Below are 14,681 nucleotides of genomic sequence, written 5' to 3' on the forward strand. Positions count from 1 at the left end.
GCGTTGGTTGGTTTAACATGGAGCTAAGTTCACCTGAAACTTATAGGGTAAAGTTACCAAGATGCGATGATTTTCATCACACTAAACTGCAATTTTCCTTGAATACCACTAATTTTCGTATTAAACGAAATTATACTACTATCAAAATACAGGTCACTATCAGAAATACCATTTCTATCAATTGTCAAGAGTTATCTTTCTTACGAGAGGGACAGTGTACCTTGACAGACTACTCTTAATACGTTGACAGGAATAATACTATGAAGTGCAAAACAAGCTGTCCTTGTAATGATGTGGGAGTGGACAGGTCAGGGTCCATCTCAAGCCCTTATCTTCCCTCCTCGTGTAGGTTTGCCCTTTCATCCTTTCTGAAGTACTTTGGAACAAAAGATCCAAAAAGCTATTGTGCTGTCGATAGCAGCGTCTATGGACAATAGATTACAGTTACTGGATTGTTTATTCGTAAAGAAACTTTTAATCCTACATGATGCAAACTTGCATGGCTGATGCATATGTAGATGCATAAAGAAATTGTAAAGAAGGTCCATTACTCGGTAATTAGTACATGTGGAGTAAACCTTGGGATGCCCATTGAGCAGGTCCATTCATAAAACTACTAATTCGCTCAAGTGGCTGACCACACAATATCAATGTGACACATCTTTGTCTACATTTTCTAACCTTTTCAGGAAATTGTAATTTGCACAAAAGGTCTTGTTGGTTTTCGAGGTCAAAAGGGAAGAGAAAATCAAAATATTTTCGCACACAAGATATTATAAGATCAGTTCTTCATTTTCAGGAATATTGCCTTATAAAATGTCCTTGGTTCCTGTTAGTTTTCATGGTTAGATGAAACAGTCACTGAAAAGTAGATTTCGAAGGAAAAATATTGTGTATATTTTTTCAGATTGTTAGGAAGGCTAGGGTCACCAAACCTGGTACACGCGTCCAAATGATCTATTGTTTTTCAAGGTCCAACTTGCATGGGTAACAATAGATGGAAGCAATACTGATAGGGTAATCAAACTTGATACACATTCAACCATCAGACGGATCGCACTATGGTATGGTGCAGTGTGTCTTGTCTGCTCGTCCATCAGCACCATGCGGGACGGATAAAAGTTATCGAATCTGGTACTCGTGTTCCCCATAGTGAGAGGAAGATGCCTGTAGTTTATCAAGGTCAAGTATCATTTAAATATTTAAGAAGAAAGTGGTTTTGCTACTAAGTCATCTTTTGAAAGTGAAATCTTTCTTCAGTTTGATTTTGAATAGGCCTTGGAACGGACATTGAAGTGTGTAAAGACTTGAATGGAAAACCTTTCTTTCATTGCTACTGCATTTCGTTGTTCTTGGTCACTTGCGTTGTCTCCAGTTTTAGGTTAAGTCCACAAATTATACTTCTATATGTCGCTCAAGGCCCTAACCTTTAAAATGATGTAGGTTTCTGAGTCCCTATTGGTTTGAAAGTGATGTAGACTGTCAATGAAAGGGTTTGTCGTAAGGTTCATGTAATCTACGTTTTGGTTGTGCCGTGTTTATCTATGTACAGAATGCTATTTTGCATTAATTCCTCTAAGGACAAGGTCCCCGTTATAGAAACGCACACTATTCCTTTTGTTCTGATTTCTGTAGCACTTGAAGGATTGCAACATGTCATGTCGCGAGGGGATGCATCCTTGGAACATTAAACTAAAAAGTACAAAATATCACATTTTCAAAATATTCAGATGATTATCGGAAGATTTTTCTGTTCCGTTATCTGTTCATTCGGAATAAAGAATTCACAAATTGTGTCTCGGGGATGCATTTCATTTCAGATGAAGTGCCTTTGGGTACTCATATCAAATTTTAATGGTAATTTTTAAACTAAGATCGTCTCAAAAAATTCTTTCATTCGCCTCAGAGAAAATGTCTTCACATATTGGAGGAACTCGGTTAAGGTATTTATTGAATTTTAGGTCGTTGTAATGAGATATTTTTTTTCTTCTTTCGTTTTGGCTGATGCTGCAAGGTATATTGCAGATTTCTGTAATGAGTCGCCCACAATCTCTCGTCTATTTATTTTTGGACGCTATGATTGTCTTTTGTCATTTAATCTTCGTTAGAAGTGTGCCGTCTACACCACAGACACGTGTACCCTCATCCCATTGTTGTTTTTCTCACCGAATTAATATTGGCGATCATTTACAGCTTCAATTATGATGTTTTTCGCATTTTCATCAGTATTTTGCGCTCGTATCAAGCATTGATTTATTTTTTACCGTTGAAGAAGAAATATCAGATAGTGGGGGTGGGTGTTACACCGTTCAGTGGTCGAGTACCTGTGATCTGCAATGCCACTCTCCTTGGAATTTTTTCCGGCTTGGAAAGCCCACTGTCCAAAATACACTGACAAAAATTGTGACTGAGCAATAATGGATTTGATGCTCGCATCAATTCAATTGATGACAACACTAATTGATTTCATGCTTGCGTCAGTGTGATGGAGTTACTGCTCACAACAATTGATTTGGAACTCGGTATAAATGATTTGATGATGTCGTTAATTCAATTGAAGAAATAACGATTTTGTATAGGGAATTAATGCGCGCATCAATTCTTTTAAAGAGAGCAACAGTTCAGTTAAAGAGATCCTTGATTAAATTGTGGATATAATGAAGTGAAGATATTTTTAATTGCATAGTTGCTCTCTTAAAAGGAATTACTGCGCGTATTATATCACTGATTCAATAAAAGAGATCAATAATTCAGTTATTGCGTGCATCAAGTGAATTAATGCACTCTGCAGTTCCATTGAGGAGAGTAATAATTGAATTATTGCGCGCATTAATTGAATTGATATCATTAACTGAATTATTGCTTTCATCAATTCAGTGGAAGCGCGCGCATCCATTCAATTGTATGAAGAAATATTTTATTGAATTGTTTGCGCATTAAGAATCGATGATGTTTTCAAATAGTTAAAGATACTTCAATTATTTGAATTTATGTTAAGTTGGCACTCCATGGCGTGTGCATACAAGCATTTGCAATTATACATGTGTGATGTCAGTAACATGGAATTAAAGCGGAGAAATCTTTTGCTAATTACATACTGATGGAATGGAATACACGAAGAGCATCGTATATATAAAACGCATTCAATTCTTGCAAAATGCAGGTGCGTGTGCACATGGCATACTTGCCTAGAAAACGCATCAGATGTGGACAGCTATTTTCCCGGGACCCGTGCACTTAACCAAAAATGTTGAAACGAAACAAAAAGTATCTCGACTGTTACATTATGACAGATTGCGACACACTTCGCCCGAGCCAGTCAAGATGATGGTCTTGAATCAGGGTTTATTGGAGTCAAATATTTTTCCTGTATTGAATGCTTGACTGTTCAGGGTTTTTGCAGTTTATAGAAATCAGGAATCTGATCATGCACGGGCATATACACTGAACATCTGTTTGGATATATTGTGTGCACAATTCAAAATTTATAGGTGAAATACATATAAACATGAATAATCGAAAATATATATCTGATAGAAAATACGGTTATTACATGCACATCCATTATAGACAGTTATCTAATAGAAAATACGGTTATTACATGCCCATCCATTATAGACAGTTATCTGATAGAAAATACGGTTATTACATGCCCATCCATTATAGACAGTTATCTAATAGAAAATACGGTTATTACATGCCCATCCATTATAGACAGTTATCTAATAGAAAATACGGTTATTACATGCCCATCCATTATAGACAGTTATCTGATAGAAAATACGGTTATTACATGCACATCCATTATAGACAGTTATCTGATAGAAAATACGGTTATTACATGCACATCCATTATAGACAGTTATCTAATAGAAAATACGGTTATTACATGCCCATCCATTATAGACAGTTATCTGATAGAAAATACGGTTATTACATGCCCATCCATTATAGACAGTTATCTGATAGAAAATACGGTTATTACATGCACATCCATTATAGACAGTTGACGAATACATAAAAAGGGGAGTAAACATGTAACTATATAGTTGAAAATATAAATAGTGAAAGGCGAAGATAACGAACAGTGATCAATCTCATAACTCCTATAAGCAATACAAAATAGAGAGTTGGGCAAACACGGACCCCTGGACATACCAGAGGTGGGATCAGGTGCATAGGAGGAGTAAGCATCTTCCGTCGACCGGTTACATAGTACAGTTTCAAACTTTGCTATCTCTTCGGGAAGGGCATAATTATTTACAGTCACTTTGCATGTACATATTCATTGATTGAACAGGTGAGATGTACAATGCTATTTCACAGAAGAAAAGAAAATATTGGTCTCTGGTATCAATGTAAGCATACACGCATTTATGAATTTCAACTATTTCAAAATCTTGGATTGACAACATAGTGGAAACTTACAAGAGTGGCATCGGTGCTTCTTTTTATCATTAGAAATAAAAACAAATATTAGTTTGTGTTTTGACGTGAAGTACTGAAAGTCTATCAAATTGCAGGAAACTTAAATGCGTGTATAACAATTGAGGTATACCTGCACGTAGCATTGTTTTAAAGGGGAGGGGGGGGGGAGACAGCCGGAGTTGTTCACTTCATTATTATTAGTAGTATTAAAATTCTTGATAAACAAGAAAAAATGGATTCGGAGTACTCTGTACAAAAACCTCAAAATCCTCAATCGTACGAGGGAGGTTGGGGGGTTGGGTTGGCAAAGGTTGGTTCACTACAAGTATTTTTCAATTCAGCACTTTACTCATCAACAACTTTCTACTATTACTTTTTTTTAAATGGGGGGATAGCCAATCAATTGAACTTTGTATGTAGAAAATATGGAATTTGTATGTTATAATAACGGAAAAAGTAAATTGTAAAAAATACCAGATCATCTGTCCACCTCAACAATTCCTACAAAAGAAAACAGCAAAAATAATGGGGGGGGGGGGGATCTTGATATCGCCGTTCGCATATGTACATGTATAGACAAAGTTATAATACATATATTGATATATAGGTTTGTTTGGACCGGGTATTGATTTATTTTGCAGTTTGTAAAAAAATGTTGTGGATTTCTGTAAAACACTATAATGAACACTATAGTGAATTATTTACGTACCCTATACACTACTATTGGAGACGTACGAGTTACCTGTCGAGTCTATCCGCACAGGTAAATCGGAAATATTTGATGTGAATTAAAGCGTACCAAAATCGTCTCCTTATATACCTTACCAACCCTGATACATATAACAATAGAATATACATCTAATATGGCAGATAAGTAGAAATATATGGTGGACACTGCGAATTCTACAATATTTAAAAATTCGTGTCAGCTTTAAATTAACGTAGTTCCACCCTTCTGTGACGACATAAGATTTTGCAAAGTCAATGATTTAATAAGATTTATGGATCACAGGAACATAAATCTTGTTGGGAGTCTTTTTCAACCGTTATTGTAAAAAACTTTGTTGTCCATAAAATATTTCAAAAGTCTTAAGTTATATATGAATTTATAATATGTTTCAAAATATTGAATCCAAGGGCAATAACTCTGTTTTCATTACATTATTTATCAAGTCCACTCTGCTACAAATTTCCTTTCTTTTTTTTTCACAAACATTTTGTATATTTTTTAAAAAGACAGTTTCATGAAATTGTTATGAATACTATTATATCGTTATAACTAGTTTTTGTGAAATTTTGATAATGCTGTTTAAGGAAAATGGCAATTTTCTGAAGTTGATAACGGGTATCTGTGTGTTAATTGATAAAAAAAATTATTTATACCGCAACATACTTATTTTATCATATTTGTTTGTTCCTAGGATATATTATTTCAAGAATCAACAATCAAATATTAGGTTAAACCTATAATTCTAGAGGGGCGGAATTACCTTAACAACAAAACATCAAGTGAAAAGACAAAATCAATCGCTATTAAATTTGCAGATTTGGGGGGGTTGGGGTTGGTTATTTCATATGCTTCCGTTTTCATGAAAAGTTTCGATGATTATTTTATCATTCGGTTTCATTTTGGATAAATTATTTTGCATCTGATAATTTAATGCTCTTCGCGTTAATTAAGGTTTACGAAGGCGCCTCTTGTTTTGCTTATTCTTGTTTTGATGTCTTCTTCAGCTTCACCACTTGTTGTCACAATGCTTTCAAGATACGTAAAGGCTCTTGCACTTGCCAGGTTTTCCCCATCTAGTTATATCCCCGTTTATCTTTAAGCCGATTTCACTGGCATTGGATTGTGACTTTGAAGTCTTACTCTGCATATGGGTTCAAAGATGAGACAGTAGCGCAAGGTCATCTGCGTGGTCAAGATTGAAACTGCTCTGAAGCGTAATGTGGCCCGTGGACCCTTGTTTTTTTTTTCTCTTCAGGGGTGGATCCAGGAATTGCGGTTGGTGGCGCAACTTTATAAGGTAGGGGATCTGAGGACGCCTTGAAGTCCCCAGTGGGTCCAGGGGGAATCCCTGGTGGGGGCCCAGGGGCGAAGCCACTGGATTTTACAGATTTTATAGGGCTCGAAATATGTCTCCTATGTAGTCATTTTTATTACTTTCTGTCATATTTTATAAGGTGAAATAAATAAAATGACGCAAATGTTAAGGGTTTTTTTGGGGGAAAAGTTCTCCCAATAAAAGTACTTCAATAAATCAAAAGATTTTGTCACTTATTTCTCCGAGAGTGGAAGACATTATTGCTCCTCTTATCGTTTACATTTTTTTGAACAAGATACAACCACTTACTTTGAATTAAAAAAATTTAGGGTGTGTGTGCCGGTGCGCCCCCTTAAACTTCATTTACCTTTATTTACACGAAATGAATTCTTTAATGATTATGTCATATACAACCTCCGGGTTATTTTTTTCCTTGTGACCTTGAACTATGTTCTGATCAGGATGTTTGTATACAGATTTTTTAGCCATTGCCACCTGACTATGATAATAATTAAAACGGTTATGTGTTTTACACTTCATTTAATTCTCTTAATGCACAAATGAAAACATTAAACTATAAACACAATTAGAACAGCAATCCATATCAAGGATACGTGACTTATGCATGTATCTTATTTGCTGTTACAGCGCTCTCAGCTGACATTTGCTTACCATAATTATGAACATTTGAGAAAATGAGTTATATTAGGATGATATTACTTAATAAATAGAACTCTCGACTGAGGTTCGGCTCGGCTGGATATTTGGACTGACGCCTCGAGTTCACCGAATATCAGTGATAGTGATACAGAGCTGGTTTAATAGTCAAATAAATTATTTGAAGCGAGTTGCAATGTCATCTAGGTGCACATTAATTGCTAGAAGCAGCTGAACCACGATGTAAATTTCCAGACATGAATTATGAAACACTGCTCCGAGATTTGATCAGTCCAAATAGCCAGCTGAGCCGAAATTATATCAGTACATGACTCACAGGTACTTGTAGACAGGAATCCCCCCACCCCCTCCCTATATCCCCTTGTAGACAGGAATCACCCACCCCCTCCCTATATCCCCCTGTAGACAGGAATCACCCACCCCTTCCTATATCCCCTTGTAGACAGGAATCACCCACCCCCTCCCTATATCCCCCTGTAGACAGGAATCACCCACCCCCTCCCTATATCCCCTTGTAGACAGGAATCACCCACCCCCTCCCTATATCCCCTTGTAGACAGGAATCACCCACCCCCTGCCTATATCCCCTTGTAGACAGGAATCACCCACCCCCTCCCTATATCCCCTTGTAGACAGGAATCACCCACCCCCTCCCTATATCCCCCTGTAGACAGGAATCACCCACCCCTCCCTAAATATATGCCCTTGTAGACAGGAATCACCCCCACCCCCTCCCTATATCCCCTTGTAGACAGGAATCACCCACCCCCTGCCTATATCCCCTTGTAGACAGGAATCACCCACCCCCTGCCTATATCCCCTTGTAGACAGGAATCACCCACCCCTTCCTATATCCCCCTGTAGACAGGAATCACCCACCCCCTCCCTATATCCCCCTGTAGACAGGAATCACCCACCCCCTCCCTATATCCCCCTGTAGACAGGAATCACCCACCCCCTCCCTATATCCCCCTGTAGACAGGAATCACCCACCCCCTCCCTATATCCCCCTGTAGACAGGAATCACCCACCCCTCCCTATCTCCCCCTGTAGACAATTACCCCCCCCCCCTCTAGGTTTGGCACTTTGCTGTCTTGAGTACCTGTTCTACAAACATTCTATGTGAAGTTTAGAGATCCAGTAGCATAATTTATTGGCAATACTGAGCAGGAACGGGATGTAGGACACGAGCCCGTGGTACCTGTGGTCATGTAAGGCAACACGGTAAGTGAAGAGGTTCTGTCGATCGTTGGATATAACGGTGAAATCAAAGTCTTCAGACAGAAACAGGTTCAACCGCTGATGCAGACGGTCAATTTCTTCCTTCAATACAGGTTCTCTTAATCTACGAATACTGTTACAAAAATCACAGATCTTCCTGTGCAACGTGTCATTTTCGCGTTTCAGCATTTGCAATTCTTCCCAGAAAAGTAGGAAGCCAATCATTTTCCCTTTACTCCCATCGCGCGGTGTTCCGTTGCTTGGCAACTGGCCAGAGAATCTCATGAGTTTTTTGAAGTTTCGGATGCTATTGATCTCGTGTGGTAACAGGTCTCCTCCCAAAATGTGAATCAGTTTGATCGAGTCTAGGAAAGACTGCTGACTCCGGTAAAACCAGTCCATGTAGCGCATTTTGAGCGAGTTCAGGCGGCCGACATGTCTATTGGCTTCATTCTTCAGACCATCCAGTTCCATCATCTTCAGCTCAAACTTGCTGAAGGCTTGGTTGCTGAAATAGATATTTTAAGTGCCTAGAAATTAAACACATGAACTATTCACCAGCTGTAAAAGTCCTAATCTCGGTTGAGATTCGGCTCGGCTGAATGTCTGGAAATTTACTTTCAGCTTCAGTCGTTTCTAGCAATACGGAAGTTCCGAGTTCCCCAACAGTTATTTCCCTTTATCGAACTCTTCCGTAAATTATGACGTAAAATATGATGACAGTGGGTACATTTGCTAATTGCTATCGTTGTATTATTTCTTAAAAGATGATATCCAGAGTTTCTGAGACCATCCTATCTCAGGGGAAAGGCAACTTTAGTGAGTTTATGAATATTGGATAACAAAATGGCTCAAACAAATATTGTTAATTGCCGTCTTTCATTGATAAAAGGGTCACTCATGTAGAAGAGGAAACGAATAATGATTTAATAGCCAATTTGATGATCTTATTCAAACAAATTATGCTTGATATGGTCAGAATATGCATACCAGTGATTGATAGAAACAAAAGTTACGCTTTCATTACATTAATCGTACGTAATCGTTATGTACAGTGCCAGTCTACGATATAATGTATACATTGTGTACCCACCATACGTCATAAAATGCGAAAGAGTTCGACAAAGGGAAATAACTTTTGGGTAACTCGGAACTTGCGTATTAATGTGCACTTAGGTGACACTGCTGTCCGCTTCAAATAAGTGATTTGACTGTTAAACTAACTCTATATTACTATTAATGCTATATTACTTACCGTCTAAATATGTAAATTCCATAAAATAAACCATCACTAATTTTTCCGTTCAAATGAAGATTCTATGGCGCAATATTTTATCTCCCAAAATTGAAGAGTTCCTATAGTTTGTTTTTTGAATTAGCGAAGTGCAAATAGGTGTGTAGAGATACGATGTATCTGTAACTATAGATAAAGCAGACTATAGGAACTCTTCAATTCCAGGAGATAAAATATTGTGCCATGGAAATCTTCATTTGAACGGAAAATGTTGTGCCTGCTTTCATTTAGGGATTTTTATACCTAAACGGTAAGTAATACAGCATTGATAGTGATAGAGAGTTAGTTTAACAGTCAAATTACTCATTTGAAGCGAACAGCAGTGTCACCTAAGTGCACTTTACCGGTAATTGCTAGAACTGACCGAAGCTGAAAGTAAATTTCCAGACATGAATTATGAAGGACTGCTCCGAGATTCGGTGAAGGCGTCAGTCCAAATATTCAGCCAAGCCGAATCTCGGCCGAGATTATAAAAGTCCATATTTTCGACAGGGTTAAAATTTCGCTGTGTACAGTCATTCGTTTGTAAGCACAGTTTCCTATTCACCTTATTACAGATACATAACACATTCAAAATAAATTCAAAGACATTGTCAAAGATGGACAGGTGAAAAAGAATACTCTGTGCCAACATGTTACTAACTGAAGTCCAGAATGCACCGAAGCAAGAAAAAACGAGAGCATTTCAAAGCAGAGCATTCCCATGCAACTACTCAGCGAGAGGCGTCAGTCCAAATACCCAGTCTCGACGAATCTCGCTGAGATTACCTCGCAATTAGACACATCTTACAACAAAGTGTTAGAATTCAAAGAATTTGAAATTAGCTTCAACAATTTAAATTTAACGTTGTCGATTTAAGATTAATTATAACAAAATAAAACAATATCTATAACAATTCTATTTTTATTATACTGTTAGTTTTAAAAAATACTTTAATATAACGCATGCTCTCTCTCTCTCTCTCTCTCTCTCTCTCTCTCTCTCTCTCTCTCTCTCTCTCTCTCTCTCAATCTAAAAAGCAATGTAATATATCGAAATAAGTAATTATATTATTGATTTATTTTGACCATCCGATTGAACATTTGGATCTTATAATTCACAAACCAATAGATAAAACGCAGGTAAATGTGGTCCTAAATGGCGGTGTGAAGCTGCTGGATTCATTTACAAAAACATCCATAGATACTTACTGATAATCTCGATAAGTCAACGTCACAGCCATGTTGTGTCTGTCACTACCTCTAATGTTACAAATCCTGAAATGAAATAATAGCAGTGCATATATCAGGAATGACTTATCTTGTTGACATCCAAAGGAACCTTAATCAAACAGAACAGCGTGTTTTACAGGAAAACATAACCCTTGAAATATACCGGCAAGTGTCATAGAGAAATCAACACTGGAAATAAAGCGTTTTCTTTTATGTAAAACTCAGAAGTGGAATTGCTGCATTCGAATGGAATTCTCGAAAAGCGTTTAATTTTGTGTTGAGTTTACGTCGATTTTATCCGAGTGCAAACCTCTCACAAACGTTTTTTGAGGAGGGTTCTTACAATATCAAAGAAAACGTCCCAAAGATTGACCAAGCCACCGAGACATTGACATATTAACACTCGCTTTTCACTTTTCACACAGTCTATGAAAAGAAGTCTCATTTATATGGAAATCAAACGGGTTTATTGTGAAAGAAATGAACAAAGTACCGTAATAGAAATTAAACTACACTGCCATCAGATAAAATTGGCATCTTATTAAATACACAATACTTTTTAAAAGGAAGCAATGCCATTTCTAACTGGAGTAATGGGGTATCTGTTCTAACTTGTCAAATGTCGAACTTCCTTTCATGTAAATCAAGTGTGCTTTATCAAATTTTTAAATTTGAAATTCAGTAGAACTTGTCAAGTTGTAAAATACATTTAAATTATCGGGTTTAATGTCACCAAAGAAGATCAACGTCGTTTAAAGGATATGGTTTCTTGAGCTTAGTTGGAAATGGAATTAAATAACGATTTCAAATGTAGTCTTTGGATAAGAAGTTAAAAAATTTCTCTGCCATTCTGTTTACAATTTATGTCTATTTATCATGCCTGGCTCAATGACAAATGTATCTGCTTGAATTGAAATTGTGGGATGGTCTAACAGAATACATCTACATGATTCCTATATTGAAAATCAATTCGTAAATCAATTTTGCCAACAAGAAAACATTAAGCACGACACGTTGAAACTTTTTTTTTTTTTTTTTTTTTTTTTTTTTTGTAACCAAAGATTAAATCTATAGCTGTTAAATCCTGGATGTACAGTTTGAATTTTCCCGAGAGATTAAAGTTATTTTTTCATAATGATTCGGTGTGCAAATAATAATGGAAAGCATTATTAATTGAGGTTATTTATTGGAAATGCTATTGATTTCGTTCCAAGTTTAAAAAAAAATCGAACAATTGATTATAAAATGTCCAAGCAAATACCACAATCATAATTCATAATGATACATAGGTACTGATTATTTCGGTGTTTTCAAATTAATCCGGATTAATATCATTCTTAAATCGTTAGTTAATTATTTACTTAGTGGTGTCGATGAAAAACTAGGTCAGTAGAGGGAGAGCTTAGATATATTTTCAAATAAAATGGACAGTATTGAATATTGTAATCTTAATTGTGTCTGTCAGTGAAGCTTTCTGTTGAATCGATAGATGATTTAAAAATACTCTAATCATACAGATACCGTTATGTCTCCTACTGTCATCTATAGCTTATACCAGTATTAAAAAAAACTCCAATAAAAATGATAAAAAGAAATCTATGACCTTAAAAAAATTGATTAAAAGATTAAAATTGTATACCTGACCCTATAACTTCAATTTGACCAAAAACACACGCGAAAGACATGCAGCTCTTATCATTTTTCATTATTTCATACTCCTAAAGAATTGTTAGACATAAAAATTATTCCATTAAGATATAGATAAACTTACTGTGGGGAAAGTTAATCCATTTTCAAGAATAAGTTGTTAGTGTTTACAACTCGTTAAAACCCCCTCGTCTGAGAGTATTATTTACAGTAACTAAGTAAAGGTCCGGCCGGGGTACATGTGTAGACTTCGTCAACCAGCGTTGATACTGCGCACACCGGGTAAAAGGCAATGTCGTTTAATCGACAGCTGTATATTTACTCAGGATTTCGATAAATACTTTAGCTTTTCTGTACACATTGTATATTTGCCCTCTGCATCGTTTTCTGCGAAGGTTACGGCACTCGTTAGATACACTTCCTATTTATCTATACTCAAAAGATTTATAAATATTTCGCTTTTAAGGTAATTGAACTAAATTAGGGGCAATATTCCAGCTTGACTAGTCAATACGCCCCATGTTGACTCCTTATTCCTTGCCATATATGCACCTGACTTGGCATACATAGGTGTATACACAAACCTGGTGTGTAATAAATGTCCGCTTTAATATCAAATGTTGCATGATATAAGTATTTGGGGGATTTTTAAACAACAAAAATATTTATTGATTAGCAACAAAGAATTGGAAGCACAAATGTAATGTATTAAACTGGGTATTGTCATCATCAGATATTTTGACAGAGGCTTCAGGAATCAACTGTAGAACACTGAAAACCTGCGAAGTTATGTGTCTAAAATCATGAAACTTTGAGAGCCAGTGGACACGCTATGACGGAATTTGTGGCCAGAGGAGTTTGAAATACACGATGTAGGCCAGAGTAGTGTACTTGTTTGCATGTGTTAGTTTTAATCAATGATGATGGTATAGATATTAGAAGACATTACCTTGCGCTGGACATCAGCCTCCCATCTCACATCTATGGCTCAATGCAGCAAAAGATTGACACTTTAAACACCGAATCTGTAAAAGCTGGCCTGAAGAGGAATTCAAAGAAGGCAAAGGTTTTGGACGAATTTGGAGGAAAAGAAGCACATCACTTCTAAAGTAAAACAACGTTTGAACAAGTTTAGATTATCACTAAAGATATATGTCAGCTAAGCTTCTGGTTTGATACATGGAACAAAAACGTTGTAAACAAATGAATAGGAAGAAAGCAAACACCGAGGATTAAAAGGGTATTGCCTCGGAAGGGACGTCAGGCGGCTTACATAAGATGACAGACAAAATGGGGTTAAAGAGAGTGGATTCACTACACACAACAATTTAAGAATCGAAAATACTAGTAGCATGCAGGCATCTCAAAACTCAACAAGGTGTGGAAACCAGGGAGACAGAAAGGCACACGGAGAAGAATATTAAATCAGGGATGAAACACCAAGGAACCAGCTAGAGACGATGGCTGAAAACAAGACTGGTTGAAGGGCCCTTGAAGAAGACTCGTTTATATGTTGCAAAACAAGAAGAGGATTAAGAAAGTAAGTAAATACGGGTCCCACTCTGACATACCGACGACGACAGGGACGTTTGAGGAATTGTTTAACTTCCATTACTCAAAAGGGGCAAACTCAGTATCAACGTCTACGTCAACTGCTTGTTTAGCAATAAGTTGAAATGTTCCGCCCATCTGGCGAGTATCTAATCGAATAGTGTTGTCAACAGCCACGTAACGGTATAGATCCACTCGCATGAAAGTGGTTTAGAATATTTGACCCCTAGAAGTATCTGCCAACAGCATCTTGTAGTCTCTATATGCATTCCATGTCGTTTTATTTGAATAGAAGTTTTATTATTTGATATTTGTAATCCTGAAAGTGTCCTACAAATAGGAAAATGAATGTCTCGCAGAAACGCCAAGTTTTGGTACTGAGTGATCGCATTCCTTATTAAGAATTGACCTTCTTTCCTCTCAACGCTTCGTCTCCGCCATTTCATTTGTTGCAGAGGAAAATACGCATCTGCAAAGGGAACAAGGCTGGACTCCTTGTATTTGCTGTTATGCTTTTTCAGTCCATCATTTCTTCTCTATTTCTGGGCCACTTTCAATCATTTCCTTGGTATGTTTTCTATTGGTAATGTAATTTTAGTTTCGCT

At 36.8% G+C, this 14,681-nt stretch overlaps 1 protein-coding gene across 1 annotated transcript; it reads right to left on the reverse strand.

Moving 5' to 3' along the window:
- Positions 1 to 8,222: 8,222 nt before the first annotated feature.
- LOC125680828 (uncharacterized) lies at positions 8,223 to 12,899 on the reverse strand. Its single transcript, XM_048920601.2, has 3 exons — positions 12,650 to 12,899; positions 10,858 to 10,923; positions 8,223 to 8,880 (listed from the first exon to the last, which is right to left on the reverse strand). The coding sequence occupies exons 2-3, from the start codon at positions 10,887 to 10,889 to the stop codon at positions 8,259 to 8,261; spliced, it is 654 nt and encodes a 217-aa protein (XP_048776558.1). The 5' UTR covers positions 10,890 to 10,923; positions 12,650 to 12,899; the 3' UTR covers positions 8,223 to 8,258.
- Between the last annotated feature and the right edge of the window lie 1,782 nt (positions 12,900 to 14,681).

This window comes from Ostrea edulis, chromosome 2 (assembly GCF_947568905.1).
Source record: "Ostrea edulis chromosome 2, xbOstEdul1.1, whole genome shotgun sequence".
Lineage (NCBI taxonomy): Eukaryota > Metazoa > Mollusca > Bivalvia > Ostreida > Ostreidae > Ostrea > Ostrea edulis.